The 20,444-nt window shown below is 39.9% G+C and overlaps 1 protein-coding gene across 1 annotated transcript in view; it reads right to left on the bottom strand.

Annotated features, from left to right (window-relative positions):
- FAM13C (family with sequence similarity 13 member C) overlaps positions 1-20,444 on the bottom strand; it is a 176,580-nt gene that overhangs the window by 18,713 nt on the left and 137,423 nt on the right. Inside the window, exons 8-10 of the mRNA XM_007958879.2 lie at positions 11,150-11,288; positions 5,640-5,721; positions 3,159-3,370 (exon numbers count right to left, since the gene is read on the bottom strand). Of these exons, the coding sequence (XP_007957070.1) occupies positions 3,159-3,370; positions 5,640-5,721; positions 11,150-11,288 (433 nt within the window). The remainder of the gene's footprint in view (positions 1-3,158; positions 3,371-5,639; positions 5,722-11,149; positions 11,289-20,444) is intronic.

The raw sequence follows: 20,444 nt of genomic DNA on the forward strand, positions 1-20,444 counted from the left end.
TAACAAATTATGGATAACACTGAGAAGAATGGGAATTCCAAAACACTTGATTGTACTCATGAGGAATCTGTACATAGCCTAGGAGGCTGTCATTTGAACAGAACAAGGGGACACTCCATGGTTTAAAATCAGGAAGGGAGTGTGTCAGGGTTGTATCCTTTCACCACACTTATTCAATCAGTATGATGAGAAAATAGTCTGAGAAGCTGGATTATATGAAGAACATAGCATCAGGTTTGGAGGAAAACTCATTAACAACCTGCAATACACTGACGGAACAATTTTATTTACTAAAAGTGAGGATAATTTGAAGCACTAATGATAAAACTGAAGACTATAGTCTGCAGTATGGATTAAACCTCAATGTAAAGAAAACAAAAATCTTCACAACTGAATCAATAAGCAGCATCACGATAAATGGAGAAAAGACTGAAGTTGTGAAGGACATCATATGACTTGGTTCTACAATCAACACTTATGGAAGTAGCAGTCAGGATATAAGATGATATATTGCATTGGGCAAATCTGCTGCAAAAGACCTCTCTCAAGTGCTGAAGAGCAAAGATATCCTCTTGAAGACTAAGATGCACCTGACACAAGCCATGGAATTCCCAATCGCCTCATATGCATGTGAGAGCTGGACAATGAATAAGGAAGACCAAGGAAGAGTTGATGCTTTCAAGTTGTGGTGTTGGCAAAGAATGCTGAGAGTACCATGGACTGCCAGAACTAACAAATATGTCCTGGAAGAGGTGCAGCTGGAATGCTCCTTGGAAGCAAGAATGGCCAGACTTCGTCTCACCTACTTTGGTCATGTTGTAAGAAGGGCCCATTCTCTGGAGGATATCATGCTTGGTAAAGTGGAGAGTCAATGAAAAAGGGGAAGGCCCTCAACAAGATGGATTGACGCAGTGGCTACAATGATGAGCTCAGGTATACCAAGGATCATGGGGCTCACACAGGGGCGGGCAGTGTTTCATTATGCTGTAAATAAAGTCACTATGAGTCAGGGACGACTCAACAGCACCTAACAACAACAACAACAATTTACAAATAAAAGAGGTTGAATCTCAGAGGATTAATTCTCTTGCTAAGTGTGGTTAAGAAGCACTGAGTCCTTTAAGTCTACTATACCAATCTTAGGAGCTCTGGTAGCATAGTGGCTAAAGCACTTGACTGCTAACCAGAAGGCTGGCAGTTCAAACCCACCAGCCTCTCCTCAGAAGGAAGGTTGGGCAATCCTACTTCCGTAGTGATACTGCCTCGGAAACCCAAGGAGGGACCCGATTCATAAGTCGGGGCCGACTCGACGGCACATAACAACAACAATACCAATCTTATCTCATTATACTGGCTAATTGAATATTATATAGACATAGGACTTGGGTGTTGATTAAGCTGATTTTTTAGGTTGTGGTGGAAATAACTATAAAATATAGAAAATACTGTGAGAAGCATTGAAGGATGAAAGAACACAGATGTAGCTGAGGATATGTACATAAAGTTATCCATTGGCTAATGCAAAAGTCTAGAATCTTTTCAGATCGAGAGGGCATAGACTGGCTAAGTGATAGAAAATGCTCTATTCTCTGTTCACAACATGTAGTAGTTGGTTTTAATGATATTTAATGAAGACAGAAGTAGCCATGGGCCTGTTTCTACCTGAAGATCACAATACTCAATATAAAGGACTGGTCCAGAAGTACATGGGGAACTTTTTGGGATTTGTCCTATGTCAGCACCGTATGATTAGACAATGTTTACTAGAATGAGTTTAGCCATCATTTGTCTCATGAAGACTTCATTCCACAGTTAAATATGCTAGTTTGTTTGGAAGCAATCAGCCTTAGGACACAATGGCCCTCAAGATCAGAAGAACTAGATGGTGCCTGGCTACCAATGCCAATCACTCAGGAAAGGATCAAATCTGGAGATCCTGATAGGGTGGGAGGAAAAACATGGAACAAAATTCAAAAACTCACTAATGACCAGAATTACTGGTCAGATGGAGTCTGATGAGACCCCCCAGTACTATGGCCCTGGAATACATTCTGTACCTGGAATGAAACTCACTCCCAGGGGCTGGCTGTCAGCCCAATAGTTAATAAGATGTACATGGAGAGCACTCAACCCAGGGGGACACACCCACATAATCTATGGAAATACATTCCTTGGAGCAATATACCATGGGGCACCAGAGGGGCAACATTCACGGAGGTAATGCAGGGCAAACAGGAGTGCATAACTATGAGGGGCACAGTGGGAGGGTTACTGGGCAGGAAGGGGAGGAGACTGGGTGAAGGCATGTTAAATGGGGAATGAAACTAAATGTACACACAATGTGTAATGTAAAACAAACTTAAAATAAATAAATATGCTAGTTTGTTCATCTGTCCATCATCCATTCACAGAACAAACATTCAATACCTACTCAGTATAATAAGCACTACCAAAAAAAAAAAAAAAGAACTGCCATCGAGTTGATTCTGACTCATAGCAACTCTCATTGGGTTTCCAAGGCCATAAATATTTACCTACAGAAATAGATTGCCTCATCTTCCTCCCACAGAGCACTTGGTGGCTTGGAACTGCCTACCTTCTGGTCGACAGCCCAATGGCCTACCTACTGCACCACTAGAGCTCCTTATTGCACTACATGGAAATTTAAAGTGTAATGTGAGGGATGACAATGGCAAGGAGCACAATAAGAACATAATAAGAGTAGTCACAACTCTTCATCAAGAAAGCAAAGTCAATTATACCAGTCTCAGGGTTGGGACAGGAAGGACCACCAGGAACTCAAAAAACAAAAACCAACCCATCACTGTCAATCCTGACTCATAGCAATCCCACGTGTGTCAGAGTAGAACTGCCCCATAGGGTTTTCTTGGCTGTCATTTTTACAGAAGCAGATCATTGTGCCTTTCTTCCACTGTGCCATTGGGTGGCCTCAAATTTCCAACTTTGAGGTTAGCAGATAATTACAAACTGCTTATGGCACCCAGGACCCTAACCAGGAACTCATCTGACTTCTACTTCAGAGCCAGTCTTCTGAAGATGTTTAGCTGGTGCCAAAACGTCCAGAAATATTGGTCAAAACCATGATCTCACTAGCATGATACAGAGTGTTGGAGCCCTAGGAGAATAATGTGAAGTACCTTAGTGTCCTCCTGAGGGGGAAGCTGCTCTCTCTTCTCCTTTAGGCATTTCAACACGGCATCTGTGGTCTCCTCTCCAGAGGAGCTTGGCTCAGGACCTGCAGCTTCTGGCTTCCCATTCTCTCTGGGGACTATGGGTTGCCCACAGGACAGGTTTCTAGGTGGGCCTTTGCGAGCAGTCCCTTGTTCTTCTGACAGCTTCAGCTTTAGTTCTGAGAGAAATGTCATAAGTTACCAAAAGGAAGGATGACTCATTGGCCCTAATAAGAACAGAGAGTCTTTCAGGGATTCCCTTTCCTGATGTCAAGTCATTGAAAATAAAACACACTAATGGTGGCATTCCACAGGACAAGCACATCCTTAAACACTGGAGTCAACTGCATCAGCTCCCAATCAAGTATAACAACAGAGTCAGAAGAAGCTGAGACCTCAGGAAGGTGGAAGGAAGATCATGTGTAAGAATAACTGAGTGGTTTAGGTATCAGAGGGGAAGGCGTTCTAGAGAAGGACCAGTGATGCTCTGCCCCCAAAGGCCCACCCACTACTTATCGTTGTCGTTGTTATGTGCCGTCGAGTCAGACCAGACTCATAGCGACTCCTCCTTGGGTTTCTGAGGTAGTATTTCTATGGAAGTAGATTGCCCAACCTTCCTTCCGAGGAGTGGCTTGTGGGTCTGAACCACCAGCCTTCTGGTTAGCAGTCAAATGCCTTAGGCACTATGCTACCAAAGCTCCTCACTACTTATTACAACACCTGAAATTCTACACTCAAGAAATTATTCACTTTGATTTTAAAAGTTGTGCTGCCAAGAGTCCCGCTGTGGAAATGCAAGTACTTCTGGAAGGCCAACACATTGAAGAGATGCAGGAGGAACAGAAAAGGGGAGAAAGGAGTGCCAGCCCCCAATTGACAGATTTCACAATTTTCTCCAATGCCAGCTTTTAAAAGCCAGGAATCACCATTATTGCAACGTGGTGGCTTTATATATGTATATTGTTCTTGTGTTCTGTCAAGTCGATTTTGACCCTGCAGGACAAAATCCATAAAAACCCTCTAGGACAGAGTGGAACTGCCCCATACGGTTTCCAAGGCTGAAATCTTCATAGGAATAGATCACAAGGTCTTTTCTCCTACAGAGAAGCTGGTGGGTTTGAACCACTGACCTTTTGGTTAGCTGCCAACTGCTTAACTATGTTGACACCAAGCCTCCTTCTATAAGTATAGACAATTAAAAATAAAAAGCCACCTGGGACTTATCAAGATACTGCATTTCTGAACATGCTAGGGGACTTTTCCTTTAAATGAGGTCATTTATATTGATTTATCAGTAACACAGGTCATTTTGTTTGTTTTATATTTGTTTGGTGTTTAACTCTGGCATGGTGTTTAATCACTGCATTTTTATAAACCTGCTACATCATTTGAGTTTAATACCATTGAATTTATTTCCCTTTCTAGTCCTTTAGCTGCCATCCTTCCAGAAACTGGGGAAAAACTCCCATGCCTCTAAGTATTAAAATAAGGATATAGAAGGAAGAAAATAAATTTTTATTAGTAATAATGATAAACCCACTGCCATCAAGTCGATCCTCACTCATAGCAACCCCCATTGGGTTTCCAAGGCTATAAATCTTTATGGAAGTAGATTGCCTCATCTTCTCCCTGTGGAGCAGCTGGTGGGTTTGAACTGCTGACCTTCTGGTTAGCAGCTAAATGTCTTACCCATTATGCCACCAGAGCTCCTTTTAATAATGATGGTCCTTGTAAAATGAATTTTAGAGCTAATTCATCCTCATACCACCAGAGGGAAGAATACTTACTTGGTTAGGAGGCAGGAGAACTGTTTTACACCTAGCTCCACCTTCTCCCAGCTATGCAACTTTTTCTCCATAGGCATTAGTTTCCTCATCTGTGCAATGGGGTATTGGATTAAATATTTTCTCAGGCCTCCTCTGTTTCTATCATCCAAGAATTCAATAAGCCAGATAAATTAATATTTTATATGTTGAAATGTTACTGGCACTGAAGTAAGTCATCCCACCTGGGAGTATGGAGTTCCTTAGATTCTTTGTAAAGAAACATTAAATGGGGCCAACAATGAAGAATATCTACCCACCAAACAAAACCCCCTGCCAACAAGTTAATTGTGACTCATAGTGACCCTGTAGCACAGAGTAGAACTTCCCCATAGGGTTTCCAAGGCTGCAAATCTTTATGGAAGCAGACTGCCACATCTTTCAGAGCAGCTGGTGGGTTCAAATTGCCAACCATTTGGTTAGCAACTGAGTGCTTTAATCACTACCCAGGTAAGTCTCCTTGAAGGATATCTAGGACCCTTTATTTCAAGATAAGGTCACCAATGCAGTCAGGATACAGGTTCAAGAGGACACAGGTGGAAATGAATCAGAAATGCCCTGGAGCACAGGGTCACTACATAAACTACTTCCTTTCTGAGAAAAGAGACCCTTGGCTGACACTTACCTTTGAGCTGTTTACGACCTTTAGCCAAATCATTCATCCATTTCAGGACTTCAGGATTAGAAGTCTTGTCACCATGTGAAGGCTACAGGGAGAGGGGATGGGAGGGAGGGAAGGAAGGAGAGGGAGGGAGAAGAAGAAAGAAAAGGGAAACAAAATTTGTAAATAGCTGAGCCACACAAAGATATTTCAGGAACATATAAAGCCGGGAAACAAATTCAGACATGAAAACTGATGGATCTGATGGAGTTGCTTTTGGAAAACAAAGCAGACATTCTTGACCTCCTCCACTCTTTCAGCTTTGCCATGGGAATTATTTCTAAACACACCATCCAGTATGCCAGTGCCTTCTCCATTCTAACCCTCAGTCACCTGTGGGTCACCACCCTCCACACCCCAATGCTAGGCCATTCTTCGTCTGTCCAGGTGGCTGCACAGGTACAAATCAGTACTTTCTCTCCTGCAGTTGAAATGTTGAAATGTTCCTGGCACTGAAATGAATCATGCCCCCTGGGATCTGGAGTTCCTCAGACTCTTTGTAAGGAAATTGATTAAATGGGGTTTTAGGACCCTTTATTTCACAATAGGATTCTCCATCTAGGCTAAGGTTCAAGAAGGCACATACTCATATATGACCACAACCTACTTGGGCAATACTGCAAAGCAAACTGGAAGATTTAGCTCCTATAAATCAACTCAAAGTTCAAGAAAGAAGCCTTCAGGATCTTTGAAACCTGTCAATAGTCCCACAAACTCAGTCTGTCAGGCAGATTCCCAGCTTTCTAATCGTCCTACTATTTACAGACTTAACATCCTACTTGGCTAGCATTACAATGAAATGTAACATATGTGAATGACTGTTATAGGTTGAACTGTGTCCCCCAAAACATGTTGAAGTCCTAATCCCAGAATCTGGGAACTTAATTGGAAATAGGGTGTTAGCAGATATAATCAAGTTAAAATGTCATTCTGGACCAGAGTGGGCCCTAATCCAATGACTATGTCCTAATATATAAAAATGCGATTTGGACCCAGCAACACAAGAGAGGAGGCAGAGACAGGAGCAACACATCTAAAAGCTAAGGAATGCCAAAAGATGGCCGACAACCATGAGAAGCTAGAAGGAACAAGAAAGGATTCCTCCTCTGGAGCCTTTAGAGAGCTCATGGCCCTGCCAACATCTCTTTCAGACTTCTAGCCTCCAAACTGTGAAATAACAAATTTCTGTTGTTGTAAGCAACCCAGTTTGTGGTTCTTTCTTATGGCAGCCCCAAAATCTAATACAGTGACCCTAGACAAGTTATTTAGCCTCTCTGTACTTTGGTCTCCTAACCTATAAAATGAAGATTATAATAGCATCTCTTTCATAGGATTGCCATGAGGGATAAGTTAATAAGTGTAAAGCACTGAAAATAGTTCCAGGTACATGGAAACTCTATAAAAGTGTTAACTAGAATAACAAATAGTATTATTATTACTACTACTACTAACAGAAGGGAGCTCTGGTGGCGTAGTGCCTAAGGCACTTGACTGCTAACCAGAAGACTGGACGTTTAAACCCACCAGTCACTCCTCGGAAGGAAGACTGGGCAACCTACTTCTGTAGTGATACTGCCTCGGAAACCCAAGAACGGATCTCTATAAGTGGGAGACGACCTGACGTCACATAACAACAACACTAACAGAAGGGTTGTAATAGTGTCACCTCTAGACCTTCAAAAGAATACAGACTATGTCTTCCTCAACAAACATACATGTAAGGATATGTATGCTTATTAAGTAGCTAATCTCATCTTGTATGCAGTGATAAGAATATTTTATTTTAGAAGGCTATAACTCTGTCAATACAAATCATTTACTTGCATCTACTGATTTCTCCTTCTGAGAGGCAAAAAGTGGTTTTTGTACAGAAAAGACAAACTAGGAGAGAAGGGTAGCCAATATACTCATCCCCCCTACAGATCAGCAAGAAACTTTCTTGCACAAGTCAAGGCCAACCTGGTACATACATGCAGGCCCAAGAAGATTAATGGTTACTTTGAAATGAGGCTATATAAAAGACTATATAGCAATTCTCAGCATGATATGATCAGAAACAGACTGAAGTGTGTACACTGATAGTGCCCTAAGTTAGGGGCTCTGCCATGTTTCTTTAGAGATCCACTACTTCTGTGTAACATCAGCAGGTTACTGGTGAGAGGGAGGCATAGGGAGATAAAGAACACGCTCCTCTCAAGTTCAAAGTGGAAAAAAAAACATGGACTTGTGTGACAGGACCTTCAAAAGTATTCTTGAGATCAGGTATGTGAATTATGTAACACAAGACATGATTCTGTCAGTTCTGCAGTGATACAAAAATCCTAAGTTTTAAATGAGATAGAAAAGAATTCTTCCATGAGAGAGCTTGGACAGGAGACTATGCTATCCACTAAGAATCCCTGGTGTCAAGACCAGAGACAGTGACATGTGGCACCCTCCTCCCCCTCCAAACAGCTTAACTTGGTCTTCTAGAATAGTCTACTATTACAAAACTATTCAGGAAACTGCTTCTTTTTGCCAATCATATAGTCCTTTGAGTAACAGTCTGGTTGTAAGTACAGTCAAATATTTTATGTTTCTTTTCTAAGAATTCTCACAGGACTCTCCACCATGATCTGAAAACATACTCTGTTGAATAGTTCTTTATTAGGTCTGCTATATGCATTAATGCCATCTTTTGAAATATGAAAACTAAGACCTTAAACCACTGACCACCAAAGATAAAGCACTTTCACTACTGCACATAGAATTTAGGAGAAATTTAAGACTAAATTTTCTGACAAAGTATTTTAAAGTCTGTAATTAGTTTCAGAAATGATGATTTTTCTATTTCTCTACCCTTGAGGGAGCATTTTTAAGAGATCAAATCAAGCTTGCATGGATGGCAGCCCTCAAATCATATGGAAAGTTTCATATACAAGCTGAAGATCTCAAGCCTTCTATCTTCTGAGCTGAGACATTCTGGCAGACCCCAATGCCCATAAAAAGAAAAGATATGATTTTGTTCAATGCAATTAAAATGGGGCTCCTGAGTCACATACCTGGATGTACCCTTGGACCAGTTTTGTGGTCTACCAAAGAAGGCTTAAAAGATACTTGAGATGGATTTCTTAAATGGGGATGAAAAGACCTGAGTTGTTTTGGCTAGAACAATTCCCCTCTCCGGGCCTCAGTCTCCTCAATCATCAAATAAAAAATAAGACTAGCTGATCCTTTACAATTCTAACATTCTTTGATTCCATTGAAAGTGAAGGTCTGGCTGAAGCTGCCTTTTTCTTGACCCATGAGACCAATGTTGGTCAAATATAAAATCAGTCGGAGGGAAGCAGAGTTTCGGATAGGGATGTGAAAACGTTACAGTCAACATGGAGGGAAAGATGTATGTTGTTCATCAGAACTGCACACAGGCCCTGCAGGAGCTCAGACTCAAAAATTAGCAGTGGGTGCTATTAATTCCACAATCAGGCTGCCAAGAAGTGAAGTCTTACACACAGCAACCAATTAAAGCCCACTGACATGTCAAACCTCTCTAACCACAGCCTGGCACCCTGACAAGAAGGACAAGGGAAGCTCTGTTTCCTGGGTTTTGATTATATCAGAGACTTTTTTACACACTGAATTCTCCTTCCCCTCCTGCTTCCGGATCTTTCCATCTGTATGTGTAAGTGTTTAAGGGCGTGCACACATGTCTGCTTGGGTTTGAAAGCTTATAAAGACAAATGCCAGGAGAAATTCTCCTCCAAAATAGGCAGCAGAAATTGGGCTCAGTGGCTATAGGTAGAAAGATAAAGTGGAGAATTAATGTGGCCAATTTTCCTTCACTTTCTGACAAGGCAGGGATTGTCATGGCGTAGCCTGGTCCAGTATGACATTTTAACTTGATTATATCTGCAAATACCATTCAAACAAATTAAAAGTTAATAATATTTAGGACCACATACTTCTATCACAATAAACATTTCACACGCATTATATCATTTAATACTAAAAATTAAAGTAGTCACAACAAATGTTAGCTCTACTTTATCGATGAATGAACTGACACTCAGAAAGGTAAGGAAACGAGTAGTCTAAAGTTAAGTTCCTAAGTGGCCATGCTGAAATTCAAATACCAGTCTGACTCAAAAACTGCCAGGTAAGACATGTAAGAGGCTCTAGGAAGAGAGCCCTTACTGTTACTCAATAGTTTTCAATGTGAACACATCACAGACCCAATGATACTCCAGTAGCAAACAGGGGAAATAAATTTCTCTCAGAATATCCAGAGCTTTCAAAATCTGTACATTTCTACATTTTACTTCTACTTCACCATTGCAAAACCTCATCTTTATCACTCTAAGCCGGGGCTGATAAAACACAAACTGTCTTAGGCAAGTGACAAGCCTTCTTTAGGCCTCAGCTTCCTCATTTACTAAATAAAGGCCTAGACTAATAATACGTAAAGTATCCTCTTGCTCTATAGAAGACAATAAGCCCCTGTGACTACCAGATTGCTGGGAAAGAAGGCAATCTCTGACACACTGACTAAGATTGTCTGAAAAGCTAATGTGACTCCCCCACCCCATTTTGCAAAGCTGAAAACCACTCCATCAAACCCCTCTTTTAGTGAATCTGAGGCCACTGTAGGAAATACAGGACAGGAAGAATAGGAGAGTGGAATGTGACCCACCTACCTCACTGTCACAAACTGATCCCACACTCAGGGACCTTTTGATTGCCTTAGTACCAAGTGCTTAGTGAAACTTTAAATATTTCAAGACATGCAACAGATTTTTCCCCAGTCTATTTTCATTCTAATAACAAGCTGTTCTGGGCTCTCGGCCAAAGACCCAATATCTTTGTGTAATTTTACATAATATGATATTTCTCTATACTGCAGTCACTGTAAAAGGAACTAAATAAGTACCAGCATTGGCCATTAGGACATTTACTTATGACTACTGTTTCTTATGTGAAAAAAGAAAAGTTCAAATTTCTAACACTGCAGCACCAGCTTGAAGACTGGTGTTCTCTGACAGGAAGGACTTCGCAGGGTTTGAACAAGTATCTCTTGAGAAGTCCCCATCCTTCAACCAGGAAGTACTTTTTTGTCAAAGAAAACTTACTCTCCCTCCATACTGCTCCACAACTGATATTTTGCCCTTTGGGTCCTTCATATTTTATCATCACTATGTAAATGGGAAATAGTTAAAGAAAAGTAAGACCATAATTCAAGTTTTTCAAATTTTGGTGGTAGAAAGACTAGTGATTAAAAGGGGGGTTAGGCTTGATAGTCAAATATGATCAACTGATAGCATCTGAGAATAAGACAAACTCAAGATAGGGAACTCAATTTATGATGGGTTCTCAGCTGGTCAGTGAGAACAGAGATGTTGGCTGAAAGAAAGGGGTACCCCAAAAGGAAGACCAGAGATACAGGAAAACCATACACCTGTGACACAATGTGGTCTTATTTCAAACCACAGGGTCCTTACCCGGTACTTCTTTTCTTGTTCAAATTTTTCTTCAAATTTCCGAATTTTCCGTTTGAGACTCTGGATGTGCTTGGTGAGTTGGGTAATGGTCTGTAGCTCCTTGCCATCCCCACAACTGCATCGTGAAGAACTTCGGGGCCTGCAATGATTACATAACAGGAAAGAGCATCAAGAACAATGGTCTTCCAGCAAACAATGCAGGTCTACAACCAAGCTTCCTGGGAGTCCAGAAGGCAATTCATCATGATAGGTCTATTAGCATCTGCTCATTAATGGTGACCCCAGATCACAGACTCCATTATCCGTAGATATAAATGTCAAAATATTAATCCAGGAAATGAATTTCCCAAAGCCTGGAGAAGACCAATTTAAGTCCAAGAAGAGATAGCTCTGTTGAGGCATCAACCTCAGTAGGTTCCATGAGTGCCATCTGCCAGCATTTTCAAGGAAGATTTAGGTAAGCATTTAACTATTCTTGACTTAATAGAGCCTTTGAGAATCTGAGGAAAAGAATGAGCCCTCTCTCTGGAGAAACGTATACATCTTTCCACATGTACACAACTATACATGTTAATAATAATTCACTAATTCATTCAGTCCAAGGACTCAGGTTTGGATAAATCTGTGAATAAAAACATGAATTATTTACAGAAACTAGAGATATCCTAGGTATATTTTCAGCTTAAAAACAAAAACCAAACCCACTGCTGTCAAGTTGTATCCAACTCATGGCGACCCTTCCTTGGGTTTCTGAGGCATTATCAGTACCGAAGTAGATTTCCCAGCTTTCCTTCTGAGGAGTGGCTGGTGGATTTGAACCGCCCTTCTGGTTAGCAGTCAAGTGCCTTAGGTGCTATGCTACCAGAGCTCCCATTTTCAGCTTAGGGATTTTCCATTTCATTTATGCATCGAAAATAGTTGTGTAATTAAAAAAAAGAATATATAGCTCTCCTTCCCCATTCCAATCCCAAATGCAAATTCCAAACAGACTAGATTTTTCAGAAGCCAATTTAAGCTACCACTTTTCTAGACCCTAAGAACTTGAAGTGAAGGGGAGGAGACAAGGTAATGTCCTGGTGAGATACTTCATTCACCCTGTCCCTCACAACAAAGACCCAACATACAGATCATAATATTAGAACTCTGAGCATTAAATGAAAGGATAAAGAATTAGATTGAACACCTACTAGAAAAAGAAACAGAATGAAAACAGTGATTGAGGAGAGAGATGGAGACCCACCACAGAGTAGCCATTTTGGTACTTGGAAGGCCACATGCATGGGTGAGGAGAAGCCAATTTCATGGAATACCCATGAAGATAGAGAAACAGTATAAACAAATTCAGAGTGAAGCAAATGAGCAAAACACAAGCTAGCTCTAAGAAAAGTGCGGGGAAGAGGGAGAGAACTCCAGAAACAAAGGCAATGATAGAGTAGTAGTAAATAGGGATAAAACTGCTCCAGTCGTTTGCATGAAAGGAGGGCCTGTAAGGTGATGGCTGTGAGTCTGAGCAGAAAACAGATAACTGGGTGTACTTGCCCAGGAGTGCACTGGCCCATGCCAGTGAATGGTAACCAAATAAGTAGGCTCTTCTTCCCCCCACACACACACCTTCCCAGTGACTAAGGGTGAGGCCTTCCCAGCCTCCACCAACTCGGTGGCCAGAGGTGTCCCTCAAGGCCACCTGTCTCTTGTCTAGTTCACTTGGACCATCCTGCCCCATGCCTGCTGCCTACATAGTTGATAGAGTGTGCTCTTGCTGACCACATGCCATGCACCCTCAGCCTCCACAGTCAGGGAACACGTTCTCACATGGACCATGCACCAGGCACCTGTCACTTCTATAATTGGTGACATGCACACACTCAGATCATGCAACACATGCTTGCTGCTTCCCCACAGATAAGGCAATGTGTACCCACTGCCTCAGAGGTGAGTAAGCCAACTGACACACTCGTCTTTTTCTTTTCTCTCTTTTATTCATTTTCTACTTTTTCTGGCTTTTGTTAATTTTTCCCTCTTCTTCTTCTTCCTTCATTTTTTTCTCTTTGCATCTTTTATTTTTCCCCATCCTCAGGGGGTGGACACTGTGTCACCACTAGTCAGCCACACCTGCCATCTACCTACTCATTCAACAGGAAAGTGCAACCAGCTGTTCCTGATCAATGGATCAATTACAGATGGTGGACAACATCTGCTCATCCTGCCTGCAGCTGCTATATACAAACAGCAAACAGAGATCAATGCCCACATTCCCACCCATTATTCCACTGACACAGAGAAAGGTGGGAAGCACCCCAGTGCTACTAACTAGCAACCAAAGTAGCATACACAGCCTGCTCACCCATATATAACAAAACAAAAAATCAGGGTGAAAGAAACCAAAAAATAAATAAAATAACAGTAAAATATCTTGGCGATAACAGACAACTTCAAATCAAACAAAGAAACAGGATAAGATGGCTCAAGCAAAGGATCCAAATCAATAACCAGGAAACCCACCTGAGGAAGAAATGTTACCAGAACTACATGATAAGGAATTAAAAAGATTTATATGCAGGGCTTGTTTTGGTTACCTTATGCTGCTCTGAGGGAAATATACCACAAATGGGAATGGCTCAAACAAACAGAAGTTTATTCTTCTACAGTTTTGGAGGCTAGAAGTCAGAGTTCAAAGTACCAGGCTCTAGAGGCTGGGGTAAAGCCCCTCGACCTTGGACTTCAGCTCTGCCTCTCACTCCTGGCCTACTAAAGCTAGAGGCGTCTCTTCACTCAGGCAGCTGCTGGCTGCTGAGGCTGACAAGGCCAAGGTTGACAAGTAAAAAAGCAGAGTCCCAATAAAACCAAACCACATGGCAGACCATTGATTCAAGTCCACTGAAAGTCCCAAGATCAGCAGAGCATGGCAGGCTGCTGAACAACGACTCAGCTACATGCAGGGTTCAAGCATGCCATAAGGTGGAGACCTTCCTCAAAGTTGCTTCTTATATACTGGAAGCGGCCCACATCCCTAAAGCAGCTACTCAGCTGCTCGAGTAGATTCCACCATAGAGTTAATTACCAGTCCCACCATGGGGAATAACTACATCTAGCTGCCCAGCCACTCAACCAGGCCCAGCCAAGTTGACATACAACCTTAACTACCACAGAGCTCTCCAAGAAAGAGATCAAAAAAACCACATACACACACACACATAAATAAATACCAAGGGAAACAGACAATATCCTAGAAGAATTCAAGAAAACAATAAAGAGCAAATGACAAAGTAAATAGACAATTAGAAACCATGCAAAGCCAGCAATTAGAGATCTAGAAAATTAATACTAAAATACACAAATAAATGACACACTGGAAGGACAAAGCAGTAGAATAAATAGAAGACTGGATTAACAAATCAGAAAACAAATACCTTGACAACAATTAAATGAGGGAAAAGAATGAAAAAAAAAAAAAAAAAAGAAGAAAGGCTACAAAGAATGTGACACACCATCAAGAGGAAAATTTACATGTAATTGGAATTCCAAAACAGGAGGAGGCAAAAGGACATAGAATTTCCAAAGATCTGCTGGCAGAAAACTTCCCTAATACCATGAAAGATGAAAAGGTACATCCAAGAAACTCAATGAACCTCATACAGGATGTTGCTGCTAAGCTTCTTCAAGTCAGTTTTGACTCATAGCAACCATTTTTACAACAGAAAGAAACACTGCCTGGTCTTGTACCATCCTCACAATTGTTGCTATGCTTGAGCCCATCATCACAGCCACTGTGTCAATCCATCTCATTGACAATCTTCCTCTTTATCACTGACCCTCTACTTTACCAAGCATGACATTGTCCCTCCAGGGATCTGTTCCTTCTGACAACATGACCAAATTATGTGAGATGAAGTCTGGCCATTCTCTCTTCTAAGGAGCATTCTGGCTGTATTTTCTCTAAGACAGATTTGTTTGTTCCTCTAGCAGTCCATGGTACATTCACTATTCTTACCAACACCACAATTCAAATGATCAATTCTTCTCCAGTCCTTCTTATGCATTGTCTACCTCTCACATGAACATGCTGCTACTGAAAATATCATGGCTTGGATCAGTCACACCTAAGTCTTCAAAAAGATATCTTTGCTCTTAAGCACTTTAAAGATGTCTTTTGAAGCATATTTGTCCAATGCGATACATCGTTTGATTTCTTGACTTCAACTTCCATAAGCATTCATTGTGGATCCAAGTAAAATGAAATCCTTGATATCTTCAATTTTTTCTCCATTTATCATGATATTGTTCATTGGTCCAGTTATGAGGATTTCTATTTTCTTTATGTTGACATATAATCTCTATCAGTAAATGCTTCAAGTCTTTTCAGGAAGGATGGTTGTGTGATCTGCATATCACAGGTTGTTAATAAATGTTCCTGCAGTCCTGATGCCTCATTCTTCTTCATGTAGTCCAGATTCTTGGATTATGTGCTCACCATCCAGATTGAGTAAGTATGGTGAAAGGATACAACCTTGACAAACACCTTTCCTGATTTTAAACCATTCAGTATCCCCTTGTTCAGTTCAAACAACCACCTCTTGGTCTATGTACAGGTTCCTCATGAGCACAATTAAATGTTCTGGAATTCCTATTCTTCACAATGTTATCCATAATTTTTTATGATCTACACAGTTAAATGCCTTTGCATAGTCACTAAAAAACAGGTAAATGTCTTTCTGGTATTCTTTGCTTTCACCCAAGATCCATCACCCAAGACATCAGCAGTGATGTCCTTCATTCCATGACCTCTTCTGAATCTGGACTAAATTTTTGGTAGTTCCCTGTTGGTGTAATACCACAACTGTTTTTGAAATGTATACAGCAAAATTTTACCATTGTGGGATATTAATTAGTTCTTCAGAAAAGACCATATGTTAGACCACAATGTAAGCCTCAAAAATTTTAAAAACCTCAAAGTAATATAAAGCATTTTCTTGGATCACCAAACTATAAAATTAGAAATCAGCAACAGGAAGATTAGGGGGAAATAATCAAATAAATGGAAACTGAATTAATATCCTGAGTAAAAACTATTGAGTAATAGAAGAAGTAATAAAAAATAAATAAACCAAAATCCTAGAATCAAAGCACGACATACCAAAACGTCTGGGAAACAGCAAAAGGAGTATCCAGAGGGCAATTTATAGTAATGAATGTATACATCAAAAAAGAAGACCAAAATCAACACCTTAACCTAACAATTCCAACAATTAGAAAAAGAACAGTAAAAAAGGCCTACAGCCTCCAGAAAAAAGGAAATTATAAATATTACAGTAGAAATGAAAGAGAAAACAACAGAAATAATAAGATTGTTGTTGTTGTGTTGTTATGTGTTGTCAAGTCGGATCTGACTCATAGTGACCTCTCCTTGGGCTTCCAAAGTAGTATCACTATGGAAGTAGATTGCCTAACCTTCCTTCTGAGGAGTGGCTGGTGGACTAGAAGTTAGTTATTTGAAAAGATTAACAAAATTGACAACAAAAACTGGCAAATTTAACAAAGGAAAAGAAAGCAAAGATGTAAATAACACAGATAAGAAATGAAGTGGGTGATGTCACAACAAAACCAAACAAAATAAAAAGGTAGTAATAGAAAACTAAAGAACTGTACTCCAAAAATTTGAAAATCTGGAAAAATGGAGACATTTCTAGAAATACACGACCTACCTAAACTAACAGAGAATGAAGTAGAAAATTTGAACAGCCCATAAAAAAAGAAGAAATTGAATCGATTGTAAAAATACTCCCAAACAAAAATTATGCTGGCCCAGACAGATTCACTAGAGAATTCTATTAAACATTCAGAGAAGAACTGGTATCTATTCAACTATTCCAGATTATAGAAAAGGATACTCCTAAATGCATTTTATGAAGCAAGCATAACCCTGATACTAAAGCCAAGCAAAGACACATTGCTTTTCAAAAAATAAATAAAATTACTGACCAATATCCCTCATGAATATAGACATAAACATCCTCCACAAAATCATAGCCAACAGAATCTAACAACCTATCAAAAATACAACACATCATAACCAAGTAGGATTCATACCAACTATGTAAGGATTGTTCAACATTAGGACAACAATCAATGTAATCCATTACATAAATAAAACAAAGGAAAAGAACTACATGATCATATCAATCTACATAGAAGTGGCATCTGAAAAAATCCAATACTCATCCCTGATTAAAACACTGAAGAAAATAGGGAAAGAAGGGAAATTCATCAATATAATTAAGGGCATATCTACAAAACCAATGGCCAATATTATTCTCAATGTGGACAGACAGAATTTTCTGTGTGAACAGGAACTAGGTATGAATGCCCTGTGATCTCTCTTATCTAATATTGTATGGAAAGTCCTAGCCCGAACAATAAAGTAAGAAAGGGGAATAAAAAGCATCCAAATTGGTAAGAAAGAAGTATAACTATCCCTGTTTGCAGATGATATGATCCTATATGCAGATATTCCAGAGATTCAGCAAGAAAACTACTGAAACTAACTGAAAGATTCAACAAAGTGGCAGGGTACAAGATCAAAAAAGAACTCTGAAAAGGAAATAAGGAAAACAATAACATTTATAATAGTTTCTCAGAAGATAAAATACTTAAGAATAAGCCTAACCAAAAAGATTTATACAAATAAAACTATAAAATACTACAGCAAGAAATGTAAAAAGACCTATATAAATGGAAGAATATATACCATGATCATGGATAGGAAGACTTAACATTGTGAAATTATCAATACTTGCCAAAGTGATCTATAGATATAATGCAATTCTAATCTAGAATCCATTAACATTCTTTAAAGTGATGGAAAAAACCAATCACTAACTTTATATGGAAAGGGAGGAGATCCTGGATAAGCTAAGTAACACTAAAGAAGAACAAAGTAGGAAGCCTCACATTTTCCAATTTCAAAACCTACTATATATCCACAGTAGTCAAAACAGCTTGGTACTGGTTCATGGACAGACCACAGACCAATGGGACAGAATTGAGAACCCAGAAGGAAGTCTATCCACCAATGAGCAGCTGATCTTCGACAAAGAGCCAAGATCCATTAAATAGAGAAGAGATAGTCTCTTTAACAAATGGTGATGGCAAAACTGGATATCCACTTGCAGAAAAATGAAACAAGATCTGTACCTCACACCTTATCCAAAAATCAACTCAAGATAGATCCAATACCTAAATATAAAATCTAAGTTCATCAAAGAAAATACAGGCATTAACTGAGGGACTGTTTTTATGGCATAGATAGTCTATCAAACGTAACCAAAAATGCATAAACCAGATGACTGGGACTTCCTAAAAATTCAACACTTAAGCACATCGAAAGACTTCCCCCAAAAGAATAAAAAGAGAACCTACAGACTGGGAAACATTTTTTAGCAATGACACATCTGACAAGGGACTCATCTCTAAAACTTATAGACAGTTTCAACACCTCAACAACAAAAAGACAATCCAATTTATAAATGGGAGAAGATAGTAACAGACACTTTACCATAGAAGACTTTCAGACAGCCAACAAAAATATGAGGAAATGCTCACAACCATTAGCCATTGGAGATGCAAATCAAAACAAAAATGAGCTATCATCTCACTCTAGCAATAATAACAAAGGTCAATAAGATAGAAAACAACAAATGCTGGCAAAAGTGCAGAGAGTTTGGAACTCTCATATACTGCTGGTGAGACTGTAAAATAGTATAACCACTGTGAAAAATGGTATGACACTTTTTTAAAAAATTGGAAATAAAAATACTATTTGATCCAGGAATCCCACTACTTGGTATATATCCTAGAGAAAGACAAAGAGAAAGAGCAGGGACATGAAAAGATGTATGTTCATCACAGCATTACTCATAATAGCAAAAAGATGTAAACAACCTAAGTACCCATCAAAGAATGAATGGATAAACAAACTATGGTATATACACACAATGGAATACTATGTAACATTAAAGAGTAATGAAGAATCTATGAAACTCCCTATTATGTGGATGAATCTGGAAGAAATTATGCTGACTGAAATAAGTCAATCATAAAAGGACAAACATTGTATGAGATCACTATAATAAAAAGTCAAGGAAAGGTTTACACAAAGAAAGAAACCTTCTCTGATGGCTAACAGGGTTTGGAGAGGAGGGGAGGGAAAATCACTAACTTGATAATAGATACATATTAATTCAGGTGAAATGAAAGACAATATACAATAAGGGAGACATCAGCACAATATCTCTAAGGCAAAGGAAGACCCTGAGAGGTGCACAAGAGTTGCAGACAACAAAGGTAAACACTATTACATACACAATCCTGTAGTATCAGTTAATAAAAAAAATAATGCAAGCAGAACAGGTATGGGTAGGTGAATAGGACTATACCCATGACCATATATAGGTTTGGCAAAGGGTATTTTTACATATATATTTATAGGTGCAGGAGCTCTGGTGGCATAGTGCCTAAGGCATTTGACCACTAACCAGAAGGCTAGTGGTTTAAACACACCAGCCACTCCTCGGAAGGAAGGTTGGGCAATCTACTTCCATAGTGATACCCCCTCGGAAACCCAAGGAGGGGTCATAACGAGTCGGATCTGACTTGGCGGCACATAATAACAACAAGAACATAAATATATTCATGTATATGGAAGAGCAAAGAAGAGGCAAAGTTATGAAAACTACTTAACCATAACCACATACTTGAGAGAAGGAGTCACTGGGCCTGGGGGCTTAGGACCACAGTCTTGGGGGGCAGCTAAGTCAACTGGCATAACATAGTTGACAAAGACATCCTACATCCTATTGTGGTGACTATTAACTAGAATCTTTAAACTAGCGAGTGCCCATCTAAGATGCAACTCTTCCTCTTTCCCTGTCTGGAGGAAAGAAGAGTGAAGAAAAGCAAACACTCAAGGAAAAATCAGTCCAAAGAACTAATGAACCACACAAACCTCCGGTACCCCAAGACCAAAAGAACTAGATGGTGCCCAGCTACCACTGCCAACTGCTCTGATAGAGACCACGGACATTACTGGGCAAAATGGGAGAAAAACGTAGAACAGAATTCAAAATCACAAAAAAGACCAGACTGTGAGATCTGACAGAGATTGGTGGAACCCTTGAGACTGTGGCCCTTAAACATCCTACTAACCTTGAACTAACCCCACCCCTGGGGATCACCTTGCAGTGAAACAAAACACAGACCTATAAAATGAACAATAACCCTCGTGAGCAACATACTCCTC

The sequence above is a fragment of the Orycteropus afer genome, unplaced genomic scaffold, assembly GCF_000298275.1.
Source record: "Orycteropus afer afer isolate SDZICR_OR568_19922 unplaced genomic scaffold, OryAfe1.0 scaffold00016, whole genome shotgun sequence".
Lineage (NCBI taxonomy): Eukaryota > Metazoa > Chordata > Mammalia > Tubulidentata > Orycteropodidae > Orycteropus > Orycteropus afer.